At 41.7% G+C, this 27,550-nt stretch overlaps 1 protein-coding gene across 1 annotated transcript in view; it reads right to left on the bottom strand.

Annotated features, from left to right (window-relative positions):
* usp43a (ubiquitin specific peptidase 43a) overlaps positions 1–27,550 on the bottom strand; it is a 96,391-nt gene that overhangs the window by 29,395 nt on the left and 39,446 nt on the right. The window contains exons 4-7 of the mRNA XM_071503327.1: positions 18,896–18,988; positions 15,788–15,923; positions 12,802–12,946; positions 1,737–1,905 (exon numbers count right to left, since the gene is read on the bottom strand). Coding sequence (XP_071359428.1) covers positions 1,737–1,905; positions 12,802–12,946; positions 15,788–15,923; positions 18,896–18,988 — 543 coding nt within the window. The remainder of the gene's footprint in view (positions 1–1,736; positions 1,906–12,801; positions 12,947–15,787; positions 15,924–18,895; positions 18,989–27,550) is intronic.

The raw sequence follows: 27,550 nt of genomic DNA on the forward strand, positions 1-27,550 counted from the left end.
AATATATTGTGTTGTATTTTTTCACCTGTATTACATTTGGATCTTAAGTGTATTTTTAGTTGTATTTTAGTTTAGTATTTTTAGTTTTTAAGACAGATGTTGTAAATAAGCATTTCACAACAAATGCTAAATAAAGTGCATCCGTTGCTTGTGCATAATTGTGTGTTGCAGTTCCAAAGCTTTTGTTATGTCCATGTCAAATAAAAAGAGAAAAAAGCTGAGCCATCCTGTCTGAATGCTACTACAGTCCTAACCAGGCACTCTCATGGACACAGTCTCCCCTCGGTCTAATGAATACTTCAATTCAATAATGCTCTGTGTTACAGAGAATGCATTATGTCAAAATGGCTTCAGGAACATTACAGTGATTTTAGTCTACAGCAATTAACTGCACTCTTTGGACACTGAAAACCTGACAGAGCTCTGCTTGGATGAAGAACATTATGTTTGCATCATGAATGTGCAGGAACTGACTGGATGAGACCAGGGAGAAATTAGTCAATCCATGCCTCAGATAATTCAGACTGGAAGAGAAGGTGCTGACTGGATATATAGAACAAACTCAGATTGTCAAAGATTATCATCATAAACAAAGCACTGAACTGATCCTGTAGGTTTACAGGATACTCACTGATACAGTTTATTGAGATTCATGGTGCTTAAAGACTAAAGATCATCTTTGAAAAATGTGGGTAGATTCTATTTCTTGATTAGACCTGGACAAATCAGTCTTCATCTGAAACTAAAAAGAATCTCGTTACACAAAGAGTAAACCACCGACTGTGTGATTTGAAATGGTTTCATCAATATAAAGTATTTCACTCACTCCACAACATATTTCTCTCTTCTGAGAGTCACTGCAAGATCAAACAGGCTATCAGAGATCTGCCCGCTGATCCTCTGTAGTGTAGTGGAATAATCTTTAAAGTAGCTGCAGTTTAACTTTGATTCGGTGCAGAAGTCAATTCATCTTTGCTCAGTACTGACTAAACTCCTAATTTGTTGTTTTATAAAAGTGTGGATTCTTAAAAAAAAAAAGTGTGATGTTGCCTACAGGGACAATGTTTTACTGAGGGGGGGTAGATGTGATCAGAGCATTTCTGCTCCAATATAAAATACAGGTCATGTCCTGTGGGACATTTATCACAGAGTCACTAGCTTGTGGCTGTTTCCACTGTTTGGTCCAGCTGTGCTGTTGATGTACATTACATGCACTCTTGTTAGACTAGCATATTACTGCCAACTAAACCTAACTTTCATAGGTTAAGTTCTCCAATTTGAACACACTGTTTGGCTCAGTCTCAGGTTTCTACACAGTCAGCTTCCAGATACAGATTGATGGGAGCTTAAACTGCACTAGCTAAATAAAACCAGCCTCGTCTGGGGAGTTTGTGTGACAGATATACAGGTCAAAGTCAAACAGAAGTTAGACGTTGACGTCAGGACAGAACTGGATGACGAAAAAGGAAAAAAATAAACTACGGACGCAGCAGAGCAGAGGGACAGATGTGTCTGCGGCTGCACTTGAACAAGCTCTAAAACACAAATTTCGTTTCAAATTTCAGATGACATCCTCAAATGCAGTAAAAGCAATGCAAGCTCACTGGTTCTGCTACTGTGTGCTTAAGAAAACCAATTCACAAGATGGAGCCTGAGCGGCTGAATAAACTGAATATGTGATCTTCATAAAATCTAAACCAACAACAATAAAAGAGATTTGCCAGTTTCCAGCTCACCTGACAGCCTGCTGGCCAGATCCTGCTGTGTTACAGATGAGGAGGAGGACCTTTGTGGAGCCGCCCTGGTTCAGGTATTCAGAGGAGAGGGTGCCAGACGGGGGTAACCTCTGACCATCAGGTCCAGCCGTGGAGGTGTAGGGAGAGGAGGGGAGGCTGTGGTGATACCCTGAGCAGAGCAGAGGAAGAGGCTGACAAACACCCTGACATCCTGCCTGCTGAGGTGAGGTTTGTTTTTCTGCTAATGTTTTTTTTTTTTTTTTTTTTTTTTTTTTTTTACAAGAACCTGCAAAATTCCTTCAGTTGTAAAATCATTCAGAAATAAAGTTTCCACCCATGGAGACAAACAGAGTGGGACGACTGAAAATATAGTTTTTAACATGAATTAGTGACGTTAGAAACAATTAATCATAGATATGAACACGAGTAACTGGACAAGGTTAAACCTCTTTAACCAACTGAGCTTTTCCTGCATGTGGCCACTGTTTCCTGTAGTTTGTTCAGGGAGAAACGTACTTCTGTTCCCTGCAAGAAAAACTCACATCCAGGCATCTCAGTCCTGTTATTTCATTTTCAAAGATGTCACAAGGCTCAATGTGTGCAATCTCCTGCTTGGAGGCGCAGGTATAGAATAAAAAGGTAAAGAGTAGTAGTAGTTAGGAAAAGGAGGAAAAACTGTTACAGAGGTATGTAGGTAGGTAGTGTTTTCAGTTTCTAATGCTACAGTTCTGCTGCACCTCGTTCCAGCACTTCTTCCATAAAAGTGTTACTCATCTCAAAAGCTTTTTGCATCCAGCTGGGAGGCAGGACCGAAATGGACGCGGATCACAAAACAGCTTTTTGTGCCAAATGAGAAACTGCACTGAAGAGAGCGACGTCTAACGTGACACGTTCACACTGTTGTTCTGAAAACATTTTCAGAAAAAATTCCATTACACTAGAATTGCCCTTTGATTCTTATTTACCCGGAGGAGCTGTAAAAAGAATCACATCTGCTCCCACATGTGCAGTTGCACACAACACACACACATGATGTGATTAATAGTGGGTAATAGCTGAGGGGGATACAGAAGGCCCAACCTCGTCTCCCGGGAAACATAAACTTTGACATTATCAGAGGATTTAATTAAACAATGCTTGTTCGATCCCCACCGCGCAATTAATCACTGCCACCTTCCAACACAACAAACACACACACACACACACACACACACACACACACACTTGTACTTCCATCTTTGTGAGGACACTCATTGACATAATGCATTCCCTAGCCCCTTACCCTAACCTTAACCATCACACCTGAGTGCCTAACCCTGACCCTGACCTTAACCTAAACCTAATTCTAACCATAACTCTAAAACCAAGTCTTAACCCTCAACATGTGATTTGAAGGTGTCTCAAAAAGTGAGGACCGGCCAAAATGTCCTCACTTTCCCAAAATGTCCTCACTCTGTTAGTAAAATACTTTTTTTGGTCCTTACTATGTAGCAAGTACAAGTACACACACACACACACACACACACACACATACATTATTAATAAAATAATATCTGAATAAAGAATAAAAGTAGTGACTGACTGAGAGCTGTCAGAAAACAGAAAAAAGCTTTGGACGAGACTAATGTTCTTCTTCTGACAGCAGCAACTCGATGTGACATTTTCTGCATATTACCTGCCCTTTAGATGGTCAATTTATCTCCAGCCTCTTTGTCTCCATCAGCCCTCCCTCTATCCTCCCTGTCCCCTTTAATTCTCACTTTTCCATTGGGGAGGGGGGGTTAAATAAAAGACAATGTATAATTCTGTGTATAATTCTGTATATAACAACACAACCAAGAGCCTCTCAAATTAATTTAATGAGCTATCCATTTTACTTGGTACGTTTTAAAGAACTGGGAACATATTTTTCCAGTGAGGGAGGGGTGACGTTCTTGTACACAGGGGAGCTGTAGGGAGGTGGTGGAGTTGGTCAGGTTGGGTGGTAGGCATACAAAATGTAGGACTGTGTGATTTGGTTTAGGCAACAGATGCACTGTAGTTAGGGAAAGAACCATTTTATTTAAATGTTAATAAAGTGAACACATCATGTCTCATCAAACCAAGACCACAACCTTTCCCTCCCCTGAATCAGGTTCTGCCAGCCCCAGAACATAACCAACACATTAATAATGCTCTTGTTGGAGAGTGAACAAATTAAAATGTTTCCTCACAACACTGATAAACGAATATAAACCGGGGCAGCGTTACATTCCTCTCAAAACATATTAGCTGTTGCAAATTAGGAGACAGGGCTGAATAACATTAAAACGACTCGGCCCTTTTTGAACAGCACAAGTATCTTAGTGAGTTGAGTCCTTCCAAAATCAGAAAATAATATGTTGTGCATGGTGAGAGGCGTGATTTCACCCACATGTCCAACGTGTGCCGGGAGAACCTCCTGCCAGACTCTCATTCTCACCTCCTCTTCCCTCCCTCCCTGAGACGGACATGAGGAGAGCCGCAGACGGAGGGAGGTGTTAGCAGAGTGGCAAGAGACGGGGGAAGGAGGGACAGTGGAAGTGGACCAGAGTGAGACTGTGAGAGAGAGAAGAGGGATTCTGGAAAGAACAGCTTCCTAATTTCAGAGATGAATATAAAAGAGATGGTAAAACTTTAGTGAGGAGAAACATCTACAGTGAGGAAGAGGAGAAGCTGGAAGACAAAGAGTGGAACTGTAGTGAATTTAAGTGAACTGACACCCCATTTACACATGGTATTAAAATGCCATCTGTATCCAGATACATTATCCAGATGATAAACGTTCCAATCTCACCTTTGCATTTACAGCTGACATTTTTAATGTGGTCTCTTTCTCCTCGTTGAGATCAGAGCGGCAAATCAGCTGTAGGTGTCAAAGGTGGCGTTTACACCGACCTAAGATCGGAACAGTGTGACACCAGATCACCTCCAGAAGTGATCGGGCAGATCTGACCACAGTCTGATCACAACCTTGCATTAACACGTGTTTCCCCCTGTCCAGATGTTCGGATGCAGATTTCATTTTACTACTAGAGACAGGGTCTGAGGGAGAAAGAGGCAGAGAGACAGAAATGTGGGCTGTGGGGAGAGAGAAGAGAAGAGAAGAGACAGAAGTCGCTCTTGAGATTGGAGGTGGTGAGTAAGACAATATTAAAAAGCTCAGCCCTGAAGACCACACCACTCCTCTGGCACTCGCTCTCTTCTCCACCTCACTCCTCACCATTCTCCATCTCTTCTCTCTGTATTATCACACACTCCCCTCTCTCCCTGCTTCTCTCTTGCTCATTGCCACTGTCTGTTTTTCTCTTTCTTTTCCTTCTCAACTCTCCACTATCAGACTGTTTGGGCTGATTCAGGGCTCAGCTTCATAGAGGCAGCCAGGAAATGAAAGTACAGTTTAAAAAAAATCTGAGTAATAATTGCTACAAGAGAAGATTTTTGAGTGTGTTTCAGATCTGTGGGATGTGTGACGGAAAGGATTTTTGTGCCTGGGAGGACATTCTTACATCTAAACACAGTTAGGACTGCGGTAAGCCTTCACACAGACACATGCACAGTTACTTTTCTATCTCAGGGACATTTGCACACAAAAGGCCTCTTAACACTGAATGACAGCTTAATTCTTGTGAGAGGTGTGAAGAAAGTATCTGCTAACTGATGGTAAGGCACAGGCGCGGTTACTGAACAAGAGCATCGTTAAAACGACAGCGTTGGAAAATAAAGAAAGTCCTCCAGTGTCTCTGTTAATATCTGCAGACGATGAGTTTCTCTGGTTCCATTACTCTGCAGGCATCCGTTCACACACATGCACAAAAGCTTTAAGTAGATAATCACATTCTGCTGTTGCAACAGAGGCAAAAGTCTTTCAAAATTTATGTCTTATTTTTCCAAAACAGTTTGTTCATTACTGATGTGTAAAAATAGGCCGAGTTGCATAACACACACACACACACACATACACACACACATACACACACACACAAAAGCAGGAACCTCATAGAGGGCTTTGGGCACATACAGACTAGAAATGACACTTCTCCCAAGTGGTTCAAGACCAAATGAGTGACCCCTGTCAGTGCAATCCACACACCTGACTAAAAATACCCAGGGGACTGTGGGCTTAGCCTTGGATGAAACCGAGGTCGTGGCAGGAAACCACAAACGCCCCTGATGAGAGCGAAGCACCTGAGCTCTCTGCCAACAGCGAAGTGACAGATTAAGGAGGCAGCGGGGGAAGGACTGAATACACCTGATGCTGCCCTCCTCCTTCTTCCCTTCTTTCTTATGACCTCTCTCTTTCTCTCATTTCTCTCTGATGTACAGCGAGAAGGCAGATCACCGTGTCAACAGAAGCCACGGTGCCGCTGCTGCCTCCTTGTATTCAGGGAAAACAACACATAAGAGTAACAAAGTTGCAATCACTGAAACTGCCCATGGGATTTTACACTTAGTTACATCATGTCCCGAATATTGGTGCAGCAACATTGGTCCCATGCTAAAATCCATAACACAGTGCTGCACATTTTAGCTGCTTAAATATCTGTGAATAAGACAAAAGCTGGTAAACATTCTGTATTATGATCAAAGGATGAGATTCCAGTTTCTATATGAGAAGCTGATGATAAATTCATGGGTAAGAGAAGAGCGACTTCTTCAACGCCAGCCGGTGTCCTCTGCCCTACTGACTGACTCATCCCAAACACGATTTAGTTGTGAATTATTCTGTAGGTTTAGTCTGAACAGGCGTGCACGCAGAGGAAGCTTTCAAGTTGCATTATGCACCATTTGTGTTGTTCTTAATAAGGCAGTTGAGCTGAGTGTTGTTGTTATTTCCCAAATGACTCGAGACCACGTTCCAGAGGCAGCGGTGGTGATCAGAGCACCGACTATAGACACACCAAATTTCTTTCCGCCTTCATTCTCTTCAGGTTATTTTAAAATGATGAATCCTTCTGGAGGGGCCAAGAGGTCCCCTGTGAACGTTTGTGGAATATTTTTGCTTTTCTGCGCCGAGTTTGCTTTAGGCAGTCTGTAAGTGCCTTAATGGAACTGCACGGGATATGTGCTTTGCAGGATTTCATTTGCATGTGTGATGTCTTTGTCTCAGTGTGAGGCTATTTCATGAGCACACACAGCAGTATATGTATACCAGTGCTGCCACACATAAAATAGTGCTGTGTTTTTTGTTTTTTTTACAGATTTTCAATTTAAAAGCAAATCAGTTTAAACCAATTTTGACACAACACGCGATCACTACATTTTACAATACACAGGGTCCCTGTGCTTCTGGCACTGAAAATTAAAGAGACATTCCCAGTTCAGGTCATGTCGAAGAGCTTTGTTGTGAATCATCTCCCACATTTCCCTTCCCTGTTTTCCTGTCCACTCTGTACTGTGCTATCTCATCAAGGAAAAACACACTTTAAGCCCTAAACATTATGAGTAAAATCTATTTCATGATATGAGTGAAATACTGTCATGATTGTGGGAAGAGATATGACTATGTTGCTGATCCCATAAATGAGTAATGTGTGTGTATGTGTGTGCATTCAGACAGGAGTAATACCTGCACTGTGAGCAGCTGACTGAAGGATGTGACTGCACAGATAAACCCCTCGGAGTGATGTTGAAATCCCTGACTCTCCACCTGTGCATCGCCCTCAGCAGGTGGATGGAAATGACACAGTGGCTTAACCTCAGCTCTGCAGTTCACTGTGACAGGACGTGAACACTCAAACAACCTGCTGGAGAGTTTGTGGAACCACACATACGGTCAGTGTGTGCAGAGGGGAGAGAACGAATCAGGCCCTTTGATCACTGCATGTAGATCCTGTTGGTGCGAGTCAGTTCCTAATACATCCTGTTATGTCCTATGAGAGATCCACTTTTCTACCATGTTTCCCAAGGAATCCTCTCTTTTCTAACATACAGTGTAAACAACCCCCCCCCCCCCCCCCCACTCTCTCTTTGGCCCTGCTGGCCTCCCTCTGTGCAAGGAACTCCCACAAGCCACCACTCAAATCTTGATAGACCTCACTATTTCCCATAAGACACGTGTCCCAGCCTGGCTTTTACTTTTTCATTTCAAGAGCAACAAATGAACATAGCACAAAGTTAGCATGCTAAGCTTCCCTTAGCTTCCACTCAGCAGCAAGTCTTTTTATTTGTGCAGCATTACGGAGCTTTACCACTCTATTTATGTGCAAATTGCCTGGATTGTTGTGGGTGAAATAGGACGCTACTGTGGCGCTCTGGACCTAATTGATTTTTCAGTGTTTTCCATCATGAGACCTCCTGCTGCCATTTCCTGCAAATGCAAAACCTCATTATTGTACCTGGGAGCAGTGCTGACTCAATATCCCCGCGAGCGTTTACTGATGAAGTCAGAGAGTTTCAGTTCCCACACGCTGAAACACACAACAGGTCATGAAGACAGAGGAATTCCCTGCATACAATAAAAAGGAAATAAAATTAAAAGTGCTGGTTATTCTACTTGATGTTTACATTCTTATTGCTTTTTGCCATGTTATTAAAATGGTGACTACTTATTACTCATATCAGTCCATGTCCACGACGGGTAGATTTTTTTTTTTGGAAGCTTTTACCTCTTCCTCCTCCTCACCATCATCATTACCTTTTCTTTCCTGCAGCCAAGTCATGTGGAGGAGGAGACAAAGAAAGGAATGAAAAGGAGAAACCAAGAATCAGGAGCAAGTGGTGGTCATTTGGACGGTTTACCTGCCAAGAGCCCAATATAAGTGTCACCCTGCTCCTGGGATGTTGGCTCCTTTGGACACATTCATACAGTGATAAACTTTTCACTGCATATTCTCTTTTGCCAGGAAACATAACTGCCCAGAAGTTAGGAAGGACTGATGCATTCTCAACCACTTAACATGTTGTGTTTTTGACAACAGTCGGCACTCAGACTGAAAATACCCCTGCGTTAAAGAGACTCGAGGGGGCTTCATCTGTGTGGAGTTGTTGCTACAGGTCCTGGTGATAAAAATGAAATACAACCGAGCTGCAAACATTTTTCCGCCTGATGACAAACACTGTGATCAAACTGAAATGAATGAGGAACTTGTTTTTTTATTTTTATGCTTTTTTTTCTATTAGTGCTTTTATCATTCTGAACATAACTTTACAGCGAGTTTGATCCTTTATATCTGAAAAGCTCCTGCTCAGGGAGAACATGTGTTTCAAATGTTTTTGCAGAAGCTTTTTCTGTCTCTTCCACTTCAAGACAGCAAAAAGATGGTGACAAAAATATCATTCTAGGATACCAGAGGAAAAAAGGAGGGAAAGGATTTGTGATGATGAATCCTATATGTAACTACAGGAAATCATCATCTTTACTTGCACGTCCGGATTCTGCTGTGTGGTAATTTGCTTTATTCACGTTTCATCCATGCCTGTTATCTCCTGCTGCTGAAGCACATTTTCAGTCCACACACTCTCTCCTAACAACCCGCTCTGAAGAGGACAGCACATGAAGTGCATTTCTGAGCAGAGTTGTGCCATACAACTCAGCTGTACTGTTTTAAAATGACTGTTCAACTCTCAAGTGACCTACAAATTGTCATGCTGCGGTAGCTTTACGGTCAGATAAAGACAGCCCTGGGAAGAACATCAGTATGTGGAGGCTGACTGCTTTCAAACCGAGAAAACTATCATTCCTCGCCCCATGCTGAGCTAATCTCTCTGAGAATACATGCACTCACTTCCTTTTCATCAGAATTATAAAGCCCTGCATTCACATGAAGTCATGCTTCCATTGTATATAAAAAAATAAATAAAATTAATCACACAACAGTAATTAATCGAAATAAGGTTCATGCCAAACAAACATCAAACTCAGACCAGAGGAAACTGTCTGTGTGTCAGAGTTTTTCATTACACTGTTGGTCCCACAGGCTTTTCCCTTCAGTCATCCATCACAGCAACAGGTCTTACTTTGTCACACGAGCTGAAAAACAAACTACACAACATCACGAACACTAGCAGTGCTGTGGCTGAAGTGTTGTGTTGTCGAAGGAAGAGATTGTTGCACCAACTGACAAACATGATCAGGATCAAACCAAACCAATGGTCCCCACAACAGACAGAAACACAGATCTGACTGTATACGAAATAAGGTCCTAGATCAGGTTCCTGTGTGTTTCTAAAAGAGAGTGAGTGTCTTTATGTATATTAAAGCAAAGTGACAGAACCCCAGAGGAACGGTGGCCTTACATAACCTCAGTAACCATCGTGACACTTCAGCTGCTTCAAACCAATAAAGCTTATTTTAGTTGAGACATTATTTTGCCTTCACTTGACAACACTGGTCGCTGGTGTTCTGTTAAACCCCCGACAACAACAGTGGTGTTTTATTCTCCGACTTGTCAAACCTGCTGTGATGGCAGAATTCTTTCTACACAACAAACAAACTGAAATATGAGAAAAACAAAACCCAAAGCAAAACAAACACATGCGCTCCCACTCTGCTTCAGACCATAACATGTAATTATGCTCTACGTAAAAACCCTTTCTTGTGTTAGATTGTCTAAAATGTTGTTTCACATCACCGTCCTCTTTACTAAGAAGACATTATGCATAAAACACTGCCATACATCTTTTATCTTCACCACGCCACAGCACAGTCTCAGCAGTAATGAGCGTGTAAATTAGCGTGCTACACTTTATAAAACACGACACAAATCCCACTAAATGAAGTTATGTTATCCTGGAATCTGGTCTGCAGTGATCCTATGAATTATTCTGCTGAGGTACAGACCATTCATCATTTTCATCAGACTGCTTGCAAGAATGGGAGTCACATTTACCAGTGAGTGCTTAAGTGTGATTCATTACAAGTGCATTTCTCTCTCTCTCTCTCTCTCTCTCTCTCTCTCTTTGTGTGTGTGTGTGTGTGTGTGTGTGTTGTGTTCTGTGCAAGGTTTCCCCTTGAGGCCCATGTATCTCTCCACTGTAACTCTAATGGATTCATTACCTACTTGACTTACACAGGGGATGTGTGTGTGTGTGAGTGTGTGTGTGTGTGTGTGTGTGTTTTTGCTCATGCATGCTTATGCTAGGATGAGTGTGTGTGACTGAAAGCATGCTGTATGTGTCTGCTCCGGCTCTCAGTGCTGTGACACTGTATTCACTGTGTGAAGTGACAGTAGAAATGCCTCCTGTTGAGAAATTGAAGCGTCTTAATTTCTCATGAGCACTTTCAGCACACAAGTGAATTATTGATGTCATTCTTCTTCAATGGTAACAGAACCCCTCCATGAAGGCATCATTAAGCTGTAGATTTGGTGAAATAAAAGGATACCTGCAACTTCCCTGACTGGCAACAAGAGATCACTATTAATGACCTCACACTGACGCTGGTGACATGACTCAATTAAGGCCTTATCAGACATGAACACTGATCTGCTGAAGGAGCGGTGCCTCCTGAACGTAGCTCTTTGTTTGTGACGGGCCAGCACTGCTGGTGCGATAAGAGAGATCTACTGCCCCGTTCTCCCCCTCAGCACAGTGGGAGTAATGGCATCGGGAGAGAAGAGCGCTCACACAGAGTGTCTTAGTGATGGAAAATAAAAGCTGTTTTGCCAGTTTAACTGTTTTCGCCAGTGTTTAACTTCACACCCTGACTGTCATCCATCTCCAGCAAAGGGATGATGCTCCACTGCACCTCATTAACCTCTTCCAAAGTTCAGTAATTCATTAGTTATGAATTCTGCTGTTTTACACAGTCTCGCCAGGCAAAAAATAGACATAAGATGTTTTTAAAATTTTCATTTCTTTTAGCCATCTGACTTGCAAGCGGTTGAATGTTTAAATAAATATTTAACTTTGAAAATCTTTGAAAATATGCTAATCTGCTGAAGCCACAGAAGATTTTTACTTTATCTATAACTCAGTCACATTTCTTCCTTTCTTAAGTGATTCAACTGATACAATTCATATGTAATCATATTATGAAATCATAATTATGCATATATGTGAAATTTATTACACTGCTGTGTGAAGAAGACAGTGTGAGACACATTTAAAGAGAGAACCCAGCAGAACCCAAGTTCTCTAGCCTTTTAGGTCCTAGTGAATTCCCACTATGCAATTGGTAGCTTTTTGTCATTATAGATTTAAGACATAAAACTGTGTGTGCTGCATGAGTTAAAGCAATGCAGGATGAGTCACAGTCACACAGGGTTTTTAAAACACGATGCCTTCATACCGAGCTGCCACAACTTTTACAGAGTGAAGTGCGTATCTCAAAGAGGTTGCAGAAGAACATCAATCAGCCTGTTTGCTTAACAAAGCAGCAAGTGTGTGAGTGTTTGTGTGTCATTACACTTGCCCTCATCCTCATGTGCATTCAGCAGCGTCTTGCACAGGACGAAAAGGGTTTTTTAACGTGCAGCAATGATGCAAGGCTGACTCAACTTCATACCCGTCTCTCTGTTTTATGAGTGTGAGGAGACGGAGTGCTACTGTCGCGGTCTGAGAACATACAACAAAGAGTCACTTGTACCACTGACCCGTTGTGTTGCTTTCAGGGACAAGAGAGAAATGGTTCCTACTTGCCACATGCTGGAGACTTCTCAGAGTTTTAGATGAATTAGTTATTTGTATGAGCTCATTCAGGTGAGACGTTACTCAAGTAAACTTTTTATTTTGGAGGATGTGATGCACCAGTATTCACCTGATATTCAGACGTGGCATTTAATTTCATTTGTTTGGGCTCTGTCATGCATAAAGGCACAGACTGAATGGAGGAATACAAAGCACACTGCAGACGCTGCCCTTCTCTTCACCGAACCAAAGTGTCTGCCTGTGAGAAACACTGTGGTTAATGAGACATAAGAGCTCTCTGAAAGTGTGAAACAGTTAAAGGTGTGAGTGTGAATCAGTGTGAATACAAGCTCATCAAGAGGACAGAGGAAGACTGACAAGGAGAAAATTGGAAACGAGGAATGAGCAAAACTGTCAAATCAGAGAGGGAAGTCAGTGTCAGCAGCGTTTTTAATGGACGTCTTGTTGCCATGGTTACCTGAGTGAGGTGCAGAGCCTCCACGACTATAGAGGGGAGGAGCTTGGAAGGCGTAGACCACGTCGCTATCAGAAATTGCCGTCAGGTCGTCGTCATCTGCGAAGGAACGCTGGAAACCCGTGGAGTACAGCTCTGACAGGATGACCTGGAGAGAGGGAGGGTGACAGACACAGTGAAGGGGTGAAAATAACACATTTATTGAACTGAAAATAAAAAAAAAAAACATCGAGTGCTGGCGTTGACCCTCTGGGATAACTTGTTGTGAAGATACGTGACTCAGACATAAAGCAGCGATGATATTGTGCAAATTCAGAGAGGAAATAAAAATAGATACATTTGTAATCAGTTCCAAGAAATCAAAGAAAACCCTAAAATAAATCATATAAAACATCTTGCAACAGCCTAAAAGAAATTCCTCTAACGAGCAGAAAATCAGAGACTACAACTTGGCAACTGGAAGACAGCAACATAAAACTGAAGACATAAACATCTGCAAAGGTAATGATGCTGAGGAGAAGTTCCTTTTCAAAATGTCTTCATACTCAGAGATGCATATTTCCCAGTTTCATGTTTACGTCAACAGCTTCACAGCCCTGACAGTGAAACATTAATTGTATTAAGTGAGGAGAGCTGTGTAATTCACCCTGCTGCATATTTTTCTGCAGACTGAGTTTTTGCTTTATTTACTTGTGTTTTATGTCTCTATCATGACACAGAACGGGCTCGTTGATGATCGGCTGCCAGGCGTCTTGGTGAACGATTTTAACATGCCAACTTAGGGAGCAAAGATTATTGAGCTGCTGGTAACCATAGCAACAACATTCTTCTAAATTGTGATGATTCATTTGTTAACTCTCGCTGGTGAAAGAGACCTCACCATGAGTTTCACTGACCCACAACAAACTTATACAAATGGATGATTTTAAGAATGTTTGTTGGACATTTGATTCAAAATCATTATGTTTCTGTACATGTTGATTATTAGTTATTAAACAGCCCCTGTATAAACTGCGTGTGTTTATAGAACTCCCTGATGGGTTCCCTCAGAAATTTGTCCTCTGACTTGCTTTTTGCCAAATGTACAAATAAAGACGGGAAAATTTCTGTTTGTTATTGTTGTTTTGTGCTAATTTTGCATCTGTGTTTTGGTGCATCCTGTTTTAATATCGAGCGTTTTCTTCAGCTACCTGAGTTTTGGTGACACTGGTAGGAACTAAAAGCAGAACCAACAAGAGCGACAAAGTGCAACTAAAACTAACAGGAGAGTTTGGGAGATGTTAATAAAGCCCAGCGTCTACACCTGCACGCTGTCATGAGACGATGTCTAATCAGCCGAGTCAGAGAAAACACCAGACTGTGGGTGTGTAGGAGAAAATCTCCCTCTCTGAATTAAAATGATCATCAACAGCACAATTGAAATTAATCTTCTGCTACTCTGCAAAACAATCCAACAGGGAACTTGACTAGGACGAGAATGCTAAACATTAAATATTTTTGTGACTTCACAGAAAAAAAAAAAATCATGTTTCATTAGTTGTTTGACAAAGATGTCTACCCCTCAGGAAATCATGGAAATGAAACAAGAAATTTAATGCCGGAATCCTAACAATCACATGTTCTCAAGAAGAACACTGGTGCACACCAGCACTGGGGGCCAAGAGGCTGGTATGTGTTACTGTCAGCTGTGTGTCTGTGTTTCCTGTTCCATGAATAAAGTGTTTTTCATTTCACTGGACACTGGAGACTTTGCTCCTCCCTTGCTCTCCTGCTGCTGTGGACCATCATCTGTTGTAGGACAACATTTGGTGACATTTCAGCTACCTGTGCACAAGCATGCATTGAATGCGAGAACAGAGTTCTGTTAGATTATCTGTTTAATCTGGGTTTCACTGCAGATTATTCTGTTGATTTCTGAGGATATTTTACTACAGTTTGACTAACTGTCCTGAAGAGAACTGGGGGTGTGAAGAGATTTCTACTCATGAGGGCACACAACAGAAACCACAGGAGTTTTAAACAAGTTTGCCATTTAACCAAATGATCTAAACCACTTATCTGAAAGTGAAGCAATAGTAGATGTAAAGATAATGATTACACAAAGTGACTGTTGTAAACATCTACCGGGTTTTGCAGTGTTACTTCCTGGTTGAACTTTAATCCACTGTAATTAACCGCAGTCATGGATGAAGACAACAGGCACTGGGTTCAATTTCTTCTCATTTCAGAATATTTGGCTGAGGTAATAGACAATGGACATGTTCACTTGTCGTAAAAAAAAAAAAAAGCACAAGTATAATTAATAACATTAATGGCTCTATTTCAGTTTAGGGGTTATTTATTGTAGTTATTATTATTATAATTATTATCTAGTCTATGATGCAAAAAAAGTAAATATCCATCAAAATTTTGAGTCTTTACATTGTGTAAGAAAACAGAACAAAGCAGCAAATTATCCAATTGGATAATGGGATATTGGATATTCCATATGGAGAAGCAGTTTTTTGTCAGTTATCAAAAATTACAAATAATTTTCTGTTGGTCAGCTAATTAATTGTTTCAGCACTATAGCACGATGCCAGTGAGCCAGCATGCATGGGTAACAGAGCCTTGAAAATGGCAAACTTAAACTAAATGCAGCTATTATTAGTGCTGGACATCCCTGTGTTTGACAGGCCTAGATGTCTGCAGTCAGAAAGGTCGATTGGACTTTGTGGTGAAGTTGTGCCGAGGGTTTCCCCAATCAATTAAGGTGACTAATCATGACCTGAACAAAACCACACACAGCTAACATCCACCTGCACAGGATTTTCTGCTTATTTTACCTGATGACACCTCGTCTCAGCACTATGTGAGTGTGCACAGACCTCCCTCACTCTCCCTTTGCAATAAATATGTTTGTTCAGTGGCTTCAGAGGTCATTTGTTGTGCAGCATAACAAATTTACAGGTGTGTGTGTGTGTCTGTGTGTATGTGTGCATGTGTGTACCTGGTCCGGGGAGATGTTGCCCTCCTCTGCCACCATGGCTCTCAGGCAGGACAGGGCACCAAAGAGAGGTACAGCCAGCCCCACCCGCAGATACCTCTGACCCTTTGTACTGAACACCAGCGTCACACACATCGCCCTGTGGGACAAATGGAACGGAGGAAGGGAGAGAAGGGGAGTGTGTGTGTGTGTGTGTGTGTGTGTATGAGTGTGTGTGTGTATGAGTGTGTGTGTTTATGTATGTGCATGTGTATGTTAGGTAGGGAGGGGAAAGAGCCAGGAGACAGGATGATAGATTATATGTTAGAGCAAAGAGCCAAATTGTTTTGCAATTCTGATTCTGCATGTTTACATTACAACAGATTCCAAGCACACCCTGGCATACTGTGTTATTTACACACACACACACACACACACACATTAGATATCACGCACATACAGTCTAGAGACACACATGTCAAGCAAAGCCTGCCTGTAAACTGTCTGTGACTGGATTAATATCTGAAGTGATTTACCAATTTTCAGATGTTGTAGTGTTTCATTTCCCCCTTGTATGTGTGTGTGTGTGTGTGTGTGTGTGTGTGTGTGTGTGTGTGTGCGTGTGCACGTGGACTCGTGTGACTACACATGCCAAGCTACACCAGTACATTGGTGATGGTCCGGCAGGAAGCTGCTGTGTGCTGGGACATGTCTGATTTGCAGCAATGTGAACACCTCCTGTAACAGGATGCAAGGGTGAAAATGAATAAGGAGATAGAATGAGAAATGATGGAGGGAAAGTCAGAAGATAAAATGGACAGAAGATGGGATCTGTAACTAAGGATGGAGTTTGTTGAGAACATTAGTGAATAGAAAGGATAAAAGGCAGAAAAAAAAACAGAAGTTTGCCAGAAAAGACAAACTAAGGTCACGCCTTCTCATTTGGGATGAAGACGGTGTAATCGCTGACACCTCCGCTTCCTGTTTCCCATCATGCATTATTCAGGGGAGTAATGTGCGAGCAGCGGGGAGGTTGACAGGGCAGACGGCGGAGGATCTGAGCAGCTGTTTCGTTTACGTTGTTAGATGCTCCGAGATGAGACTCCGAGATGTGAAATGAAACGGGATGAGAGTTGTGGGATGATGCTCAAGAGGAACAGGAAATAGAGATGTCAGGTTTTCTGCAGAGTTCCAGCTGGTTTAGAGCTGGATAATCTCTTTTAAACAGCCATCTCTTACACATGAGGCACCGGGAGTGCACAAAAAATGGTGTGGCGATGGTGTGTTCAGGTGCTGCTCAAAAACTTCAACATCAGAGATTTGTAAGCAATAATACCAAGATATTTTTCTTGCATCAGAAATGGTTGCTGTCAGGCTGTTATCCCAACAATCTTTTTACCTTCATCACACAACATTCGAATGGAATCCAATGTTAAACTTTGACATGTTTTAAAAAAAAGGTCAGTTTATGTGATATGTAATGTGAAAGCACTAAAACATGAATGAAATCAACATAGTTATCTCTGTGTTAATACACTGCATCGTGCTGCTGGTAGTGTGTCCCACAGTCTGCTGCTCGAAGCACCGTCTGTGGTCAGTGTATGATCTGGTTTTGTCGTTCAGTTTCTCCAGTTTATGTTGGATTTCAGTTCTTTCCAGCGTGTTTGTTGAGTTTAGGTGCTTTAGGATCTGCCAAATATTTGATGAAGCACTGACAGTAAATACAGTATGAAATTAATTTCACATCTTGTGTTGCTTATATTATATTGTACTCACCCAGAGGGACACACACAAGCTCAGTGAGACCGACTGACTTCATTCATGTTACTGAATTAGTCACTGACCAGAAACCAACAAAGATTTTTGGCATTAGTACTATTCTAAATATTTTAAATTGTTTTAGAAAAAAAAAGCTTTGGTAAGACTGACATGTGCAAGACTGACACTCAGAAACTGCCATCCTCATTTTCCCTCTCTGCCATACTCTGGCATTATCTGCAGCACCCAGGCCTCAATGCCACGCTGCCAGCCAGACCCTGCTGCGTCTCTGGGGGCCTCAAACTTATCAGGCATTCTGCTGGGATACTGCTGCAGCAGGACGGTGCAATGAGGCCGCTGTGTATGTGTGTGTGTCAGGTCAGTGTGGGGCCAGGAGAGAGCCTGAATGAATTCCCCTCTATGTTGGGCTCAGGCAACTGCAGGGACAGACCACACACTGTCAGAGAACTCACGCTGCAAACCAGAGTTTGTGTTTAACACTGTGGAGGCCGTGCAGAGAGCACGCAGAGCAGAGGTATCTGCATGTTTGAAGATAGGACAATTCAGGGAGGACTGAATGTAGGCAAATCATGAAACTGCAAGTGACTGGAACTCAACTGACATTTGTTGGGTTTTTGTTGTTTTTTTCCCCTTTTTAGATGTTTTATGTCATAACTGGACACATGGGCAGAGAGAGAGAGAACATCTCTACTGTTAAAATAATAAAAAAGAGGGTCTGTGTGCATCCGGACTCCATCTCTCTCTCTGTCTTCACATGTCACAGTCGTACTGTCTCACAGCAGGACCTTGCTGACGTGCAGCTTCTGGTTCAGTTAAAAATAGAAACAACAGAAAGTGTTTGGTCAGGAACTTCTGATGGCCAACATTTATCACTCCGATATGACCACGGCCAGTAGCTGTTGGAGTGTAGATGCAGTCGTATTTATCTAATTTCCTTCTGAAATTTGTGCTTTTACAGTGTATCTGCAGTGATCGATGGTTTTTTCTACTTATTTGTTGAGGCAAATCTTTCTGCTACATTGGTTCGACAAGATGATCATATCTGTATCACTGATATCAGATGACAGCTCATACATCCAGAGTGTCAACTTCCCAGCAGCTAAGAGAAGCTTTTGCTTGGCTAAGGGTTTTGGGTATGCACTGAGACCTACAGGGGATTTACTCTATAAACCAGAGTATGGCAGAATATTCTCAACACATATACTCAGCAAATATATTCAGAGCACAGTGAGACAACAGTGAAAACACAAAAAAAAAACCCCAAAAAATCTATAAAAACAAAAAAGTTGAGTCAACAGCGAGAGCAAGTTTGAGTTCTAATAAATGTGCTTTTGTCTGTGTGTTTTACATCACCTGGTTTGCCGTAGAGGGATTGGCAGGGAGATGCATAAAAACGGGTCGAAGGTGTTGCTCTGCTTAAGGCAATGAGGGCACGTCAGAGAAGATCTGAGGAGAAACAGAGACAGAGAGCAATTTTTTTTATCATTCTTGCCATGTATGACCTCAGCTCACCATATACTTGAAAGAAATATTATCACATATTTTTATTTCCACAACAATCCTTCCCCAAATTTTATCCTGCTTCTCCTGATTTTTCACATCAGCCTGTTGGGCTGGATGGATATTAGCATCTCAACATGTCAAATCCCCACATGTCCTCTTAAGTATGGCGTAAATATGCAACAGAAATTAAGTGTTTTATATGCCACATGCAGGTAGCAGCTCCATGGTGGTTAAATGCACGTATGCCATGAGGACTGGTGAATACCAATCACTTGAAACAGGTCATCTGGACTCGATCTGCTGTTGGGAAAAGGGCAGTAAAGCAACAGAGATGGGAAGCTGTTCTGAATTTTTTGGACACAAAACACTGCGTTAGGCAGGTCAGATACTGCGGTAAATGAAAAAAGGCTGAATCCTAAAGAACATACTGAGCTGCATAGGAGGAAGGAAAGGGGCACTGCTGAGAGAGGAGAAAGGAGAGAGGAAGGGTAAAAGATAAAAGGTGGAGAGGATATTTAAAGACAGAGAAAATGGTAAAGAGAAAGGGTTCAGCTGGAAAAAAAAAGATGACTTGAGATGAAAATGAAGGGCAGCAGATACAGTGGGTGTTGGAAAGGCAGAGGAAACAAAAGTGGAGAGCAAAGAGCCAGAGATGATGAGAAAGACAACGAAGTGCAGGGCTCAGTGGGAGGACAGATTAAAAATGAACAGAAGGTTGGCAGCAGGGAAGTCAAACTGACAAAAGCTAGAAAGCAACGCAGAGGGAGAAAAAGACACAGACAGGACGGGACTGTGAAGGACTTCGAGCCGACGGGAAAGGAGCTGATCAGAGCGGAGGGATGACAGGAGGATAGAAACACTGAGGACAGGTGGACATATGTATGAAGTTATAGTAATATGTAATATGAAGCTACAGCCAGGAGCTGGTTAGCTTAGCTTAGACCAGAAACAGGGAAACCTCTAAAGCTCACTGATTAAAATACATGCAAAAAACAGAGAATAAAAAGTAAGTTTTGTATGAACAAACAAGATAAAACAAGATTAAACTGTTAAGATGTCTGCCCCTGCTTCATGTTTTAATGATAATCTAAGCTAACTGAGCGTATAGCTACAATATTAGCACAGCCATGGGCTAACAAGCACGTTTTTGTTGCTCAGCATACTGAGGTGTTCTCCAGCTGTGGCTCAGAGTTTAGTCCTGTCCCGTCTTCACCGTAAATACTACCAGAGATACTTCAGAGGACTGTGATGGAGACAAGCAGAGGTCTGACAATAAAACAGTCTAGCAGATGGATCAGCAAGCACAGTAAAACTCTGCTCTGACTGTAAATCCACAGTAAATTGGAATTTTCAAAGTGGGAGTAGCGTCTGTTTTTATCTCAGCAAACCATGACCTTGGCCCAAATGACCCGTTGTTCTTGCCTAATCTTAACTGTAATTCAGCTTTTACATATGGCAACTAAGTGAAAACACTGCATTCAGTTTGTTCTAGTGTCACATAATCCTCTCATAGTGTGGGAATGTTTGAGATCATTTAATGTCATTCACTAGTTGTGTTCTCATTTTAAAGCACAATTACATTTTCCATTCAAACTATTTCCTTGAGGCAACTTAACAAACGTGTCTGAAGTAGCCATTTGTCTCCATCAGAGGCAAATCTATGATCCTTTATAGGTAAAAACAATCTTGAAACTGCTGATATAGCATTTTTAAACTGTGGTTATTTGACAAAGTAAGTGTGGAAACGTTGAATGTGAATTTATAATGTGTCTTTTGTGTTGTGCTGAAAACTTTATGGCAGTTTCTTGATACAGTGTTGATATTTATTTTTGGTCCTATTTGTATTTGATTCGTGAAGGAAAATGATTGCAGTGTTGCTACATGATGCTCTCTCCTCGTTGACAGCTTTTAGAGTGTGTGTACATGCATATGTGCGTGTTGCCAGATGCTTGTTTCATCTCCCTGTTTCTCACTATTGTTTCTGCCAGCCGAGCTGTAACCAAGTTCGTGAAGGTACAGACTTGTCAAACGTACAAATGTGCTGGAGATAATACAACAGTTTTCAGACTCCACATTTCCTCGCTGTCAGTGCTCAGCCTGGTGTGCCATGGCAGCCAGTCGCAGGCTCACTAATGATGCCAGTTTGTACTCGGTAAAGCAGACTGACAGGCTGTACTCACTCACTCACTCACTCACACACACACACACACACACACACACACACACACAATGTTGTGCATACCTAACAACTCAACCCTTACCACTGAAATTCACAAATACGTGCAGGAAGACACACACAAAACGCACAACATCACTTAAAAAGCTTGTGGTGAGGCTGACAGTGTTTCCAGTCTGGTGGAGAATATGAGATGAGTATTCCGACCAATGTGTGTGTGTGTGTATGTGGGTGTGTGTTTGTGTGCAATCGACAGAGGTGATACTCTACAATATTCAGCTGTCATGAGACCACCACTGTGGCTCACCTGGTACAGCACATACCATTCAGGCACAGTCCTTGCTGCAGTGGCCTGGCCCTCTCTCTTCCCTAACTTTCATGAAAACTTAAAAAAGACCACCACTGTTTAGTGTAGACCAGATATCTGGAGCTACACCAGATACACCCACATGCTCAGCACAGCTGCTCTTATTTATCATAAAGGAAGTTGAGCTGCTCAGCATCCCTGCAGCCTGCCCACAGCCACAGAAAAACACCAGCAGCTTCTCTAAACATTCTGCAGTATCTCACAGCCTGATTAGGCCTTTTTCACACAGTTTTTCTAACCTGAGAAGCTTTGCAGCACAGCAGGGGATGATGTAGGTGATGCAACGTACGCAGCACAAAAATAGGAGATTGGTATATGACACATATAAAAGTTATGTGATCTAACAAGTTATGGTGTCAGGAATGAGCTGTCGTTGTCAGAGTTGCAAGCTCTGCTATGAATAGAATTTATAGAATTTAGAAAAAAAACCAAACATACATATACTTGTGCTGGTATTTCCTCCAGTCGAAAGTCTAATGCTGCAGAGGATTCAGTGCATTTCTTTCTTCTAAATATCTGCAAACATGAGATTTGATTTGGCTATTTTTACACTAGGTGTATGATTCACAGTTCACACAATTTAAAACAGAGAAGTAAACAAAAAAAAACTATACAATTTACACAAAGTCTGAAACAAACACTCGGCAAATGTGACAAAAGGTTTAGTTGCACCTTTTGTTTCCATAAATTAACAGCTTGAAGAAATACAAGGGGTTTACAAAGGTTTAGGAATAGCTGTAAATTCATTTGTTCATGTTTTATTTTTATCAAAAGTAATTTTGGTCCTGGAGCCAACAAACTTGCTCTTGTCAAAGAAATCTGATTGTTTAGTCACTGCAGTCTTGACCTTATTTAAGGTGTAAACAGAATCAGCAGACAGCTCTGAAGATAGTGATGGATGGAGGCCTGGGCTCTCCACCTGAGCCCCGGCCTCTGACTATAAAAAGAAAGAGAGAAAAGAGAGACAGAGAAATTGAGGCTGAGAGTTTCATTCTAATTATAAAGTTTTTATACCAACAGCTAACTCTTGACAATGGTCATTAATTCCCACAAACCAATCTCTAAAAACAAAGGTCAAGAATACAGTGCAGTGACATCCTCATCTTGTTTCTCTTGCTGGAGCTGAAAGCTTCTTCTTCATACCCAGCAGATAGCAGCATCAGATTCACTGATAGCTCAAGTAAGTCAGAGAAATGCATTTTAACCTACTGAATCACCTGAGGCTAATTGTAAATGATGAATGATCGAGTGTGCAGAATACATATTTATAGCATCTGGCTGGACTGTTAGTGGTGAAGCATCACTGCCCATTCATTGATGTCCACCTCCGGCTCGTCCTGCATTGATGTAACAGTGCACATCATAACCTCCAGTCATGCTTTAGAAGCTCTGATCAACGATCAATACTGATTGTATTTCTTACAGTACTACATTATCTGATCATCTGTTGAACCTTTCTCATGGCACAACTGTAACTAATGCTACTGATGGCTCTGTGTCCTTCAGGTGTCGAGTGCACCTCTCCAGACAAGGGCCCTGGGACTGGGACACCGAGTTGGAAGGCAGCTCTCACTGCTATTAGTCAAACCAGTGTCTGACGTGTCAAAATGTCTGCTGCAAGAAAATCAGTCACTTGCATGAAGAACCTGCAGCAGCTCTAATGGTTAATATCTAGACAAGCATCTGAGGAGGTTGTGCTTGCTTAGGAGGCTGAATTGATGCTAATCCTCTCACCAAGTGCAGGGACTGATGTGACTCAGTCTTACAATATTAGTTTTGGTTCTTTAATGCAGCGAGATAATAAACACAGGCAGAAAAATGATCACCTAAACACAACCACAGCAAACTTAAGAGCTGCATTATGCATCATAGTTCTCCATAGGTCAGTGCTCCTCCGGAGACTGACAGAGAGAGAGAGAGACCAGAGAGTTAATTTTCTTTAGCCTGCCAGTCAGTCAGTCAGTCAGTCAGTCAATCATTTGTCACTGTGGATTGGAGGGCACTCATCTCTCTCTCAGAAAGTACGAGTAGAGACCTCCTGTCAGGGGAAATTAACTCAGCTAAAGGGGCTGTTGACACACACACACACACACACACACACACACACAAAGTCTCATGCAAACACACTCTCTCTCTCTCTCACCTTCACATTAACAAGTATCAACCCACATATTTTGGAGACATTATTGAGAGTTGCATATTCTCAGTGTCACCTTCATACGTGTTTCCTGGCACTGAACGGTTTAACATTCATGTTCTTCAGATGATGAACAAACAGGCAAAGCAACGTAACTGATCGCTCTCTCTCTCTCTCTCTCTCTCTCTCTCACAGTTTCACTCTGACAGATTGTTGCTCTCGCTTAATTGCTTCATCACTTCTTGGTGTGAAATGGTGAGAGCAACATTCACATGATGATAGTCCAGTTTTAAAGGAAGGAAATTTCTAATGGACCAAATCATTAAAACAGGATGATTATACGTACTGTTTGTAGAGAGGGACGCCTCGATCCAGTTCACAGGATCAGAACCGATCCGAACAGGGACAGCTGAGGGTTTTTAAATCGATCAGTATTGACAGCATATACTGTAGCTAGATCAATTACCAGTCAGCTGATAATGATGCCCCAATACAACATAAGCAGAGCCTTCGAAATAAATACAGAGCAACTCATAGTGTCAGTCAGGGATGAGACTGGCATATGGCGCTGAACACTGTGAGCTCACCATGCGTTAAAAAAAAAAAGAGTCTACTTCAGCAACATTTTGCAGGTGTATCAAGCTTTGAAGTGTCTAAGACAGCGGTGTTATTTTCCACTGTGGGTAGCTTCCTCATTTCCACTATGTGCTGCATTATCAGGAAAAAAAACATTTCCATCAACACAACACTCAAAACAGGCACTTACAGTGAGCTGTGCAGACTAACATTTTTAACCAGTGTTTATTTTGTTATTTTGGAGGCTGCAGCATATTCAAAGCAGAATTGGTAAAGTGTGCGACAGAGACACACTTCATGTATGTGCAGTGTGACTGTGCTGCAGAGACAGACGTCACGTCAGGGTCACTTTTTTTACAAGCTTCTCTAACCTTTACAGAAGACACCACTATGAATGACTAACAGCTTTCTAGCTCCCGTACATTTTTCTGACAGCAGCCCTTCTATCTCTCTCCCTCACACACACACACACGCACATGCACACACACTCACACCTTCACAGTGTGTCTGATGTTCAGGGTGAAGCTGGAGGACACAGAGCATCTACGTGAGCTGGAACTTGCTCTCCAAACTCTCCAAACATTCAACTCCTCCGTGCTCCAGCCAGCTATACACACTCACACACACACACACACACACACACATAGACACACATACACATCCCTTGAGTGTCACAGGTGATATTCTGGTGGGCCAGTGGAAAAAGACTAGTGTGATTTAATGAGCTGAGAATCAAGAGGCCTGAACCTCAGCACATTCTGTACAGTTTGGGTCCCACACAGGAAAAGTTTAAGAATATAAACTTTTGTACAAGGGCAAGAAGGGTAGAGCATGGAGGGAGGGGGGATGGGCTCTGTTTCTCATTGGCCACAGTGCAGCAGCTCTGAAGGGCTAATATGGCTCATACATTTTTACCTGGAGAGCATTTTCTTCATCTCTGGGCGATGTAAAGGCAAGATATGAGCAGAAATCTGACAGGACCAGAGCAAACAAGCTTCAAGTCAACACATGCACACACACTTTATGTACACTGCATACACACAGTGAACACAATTCTGAACTGCTTCCAGTTAAACAATCAAACTCTGACAAACACTGTCTCTCCTTTTCCTCGTCTCGTCTCTGTCAAACCAGTTCCTGAAAAACTAAACTGTTAAAAACCAGTGTATCACCATATGATCCATCATATCATATAACTGCACTATAACACTGTCACAAAATGTTCCATCACATTGTTTTCTTCATGAAGTCAGAAAAGCACTTGAGAGACTCACCTTGACTGTTGGGATCAGATTGAACACAAGCTCATACAAGCCCTGGATTAGTGGCTGCACAGTTTATCAAAATTAAAAAAAAAAAAACAAAAACATTGCATCCACTCGAAGTGTGGAAGCTACATAAGCTGCATCAGTAGAGGGAGCAGGACAAACAAACCCAAATGTGTGAGACAGAGAAATACGATGAAAGAAAAAGCTACGGATGAACAAAGAAATAAAGAACAAAATATTAAAAATATGAATTAAAAACCTTAACAGCTCTGAGGGAAAAACAGAAAACAGTTTAATCATCAATTAATCTGACAATTATTTTCTCCACTGATAAATTAAGTGGTTGGTCTCTAAACATAAGACAACGGTTACAAATGCCCCTAACAATGTCCTTGAGTGCAAGGTGAGTTCTTATCCAGCAAATAGTCCAAAACCAAAATCTATTCAGTTTAATAAAATGTAAGAGAAGGAAAACAGCACATTTGAGAAGCGACTGTTCTCATTACACCCAATCACAAATCCAGTGGACTACTTGGGGCTTGTTTTCAGAATCAAATTTAATTGTAATGGTGTGTGGTTCATTTTAAATCATCAACCGGTGCAAAGGTCATTTTAGGCCCCAGTGGTAAAGAGGATTCAGGTGTGTTTGATATTTGATACTGATGTAACCACAGCTGTAAACCAAATGACTTTTATGTTTGCACTGCCGATGATGAGCGCGTCAGTGTCTGCCCATATTTTCAGCAGCCACTCAGCTGTGTGGCGTGGAAACACCAGATGGATGTTTCTGAGAGGTCGGAGTGACATCATCTCAACCTGGGTGCGTCTTTTTGGAACAGTGAAGCCCCTGCAGACCATCGCTGAAGATAAGACGAAGTCTTCAAAGAATCTGATATAAAAACATCTCATGCTGGACAGATATCAGTTTTCTTTGTTGCATAAGTGGCTCTTAAAAGGTTTTGAGCTTTGCTTAGTGAAATATTAATTGTTTACAGCTCTGGGCTCAACTTTTCCGGGGATGATAATATATGAAATTTTCAGTTCACTTTATTTCAATAGATCTGTAAATCTAAAAATCGTAAGTTTCTATCTGAAAACATTTACTTTAACAAACAGTATAGTATCATTTTAACACTGAATCTGCATCTAAAATAAAAACCACTGTGGCAGAGGAACAGTAACCATCCACAACTCTCTTGTTTGTGTAGATGGAGACAGACGCCGGGGCTTTGTGCACGTCTCCCATGCCATTAAAAATAGATGCCACAAACTGAGAGTGACAGACGGGGGAGGGAGCGAGGCTTTCACAAAGACTTATTTAAACGCGGCGGCACAACGGAGTGACTAGAGCACCGGCTCCCACATCGGCAGCCCAAACCACAAGACAGCCCGAGCTCTAATCGCAAACATTTATTCAGATCAGACAACTCCACCGAAAGCCTCTGTGGAGCATCTCTGTGAGATATAAAAAGAATCAGGAAGGAAGAGGAGGACAGAAAAAGAGACCAACCGAGTAATGTAGACAGAGAGAAGGAAATTAAATACACAATAACCCGGTTTATACTCCATAAACCTGCTTATTAAACATTTAAACACATTGCATTCATTAGTACTACTACATAAAGCTCATTGTTACTGGTTTCATTTATGTCTGACTGATATGCATCACATTAAGTTTATTACTTAATCCAAGTGGATGGAAATTTTATATGCTTTTAAAATACATAACTCTTAAATTTTATGCTGAATATTTTTCCCAGTGCAGACAGAATTCAGCTCAGACAGAGACAGACTAATGAGATGAGAATACAAATGGATATAATGCATATTTATAGTGAAGAAACCCAGGACAGAAAACAAACCGCCGACCATCCGACTATCTTTGTCTATTATTTATCAAATGTGAGTCACTGGGGAGAGGATTGCCTCAGAATTCAGAAACAAATCAACCCTCAGTCGTTTCAATTAGGGCATAACTAGT

This window comes from Trachinotus anak, unplaced genomic scaffold (assembly GCF_046630095.1).
Source record: "Trachinotus anak isolate AG129_WGS33_773 ecotype Australia unplaced genomic scaffold, CSIRO_AGI_Tana_v1 ptg000019l, whole genome shotgun sequence".
Classification (NCBI taxonomy): Eukaryota; Metazoa; Chordata; class Actinopteri; order Carangiformes; family Carangidae; genus Trachinotus; species Trachinotus anak.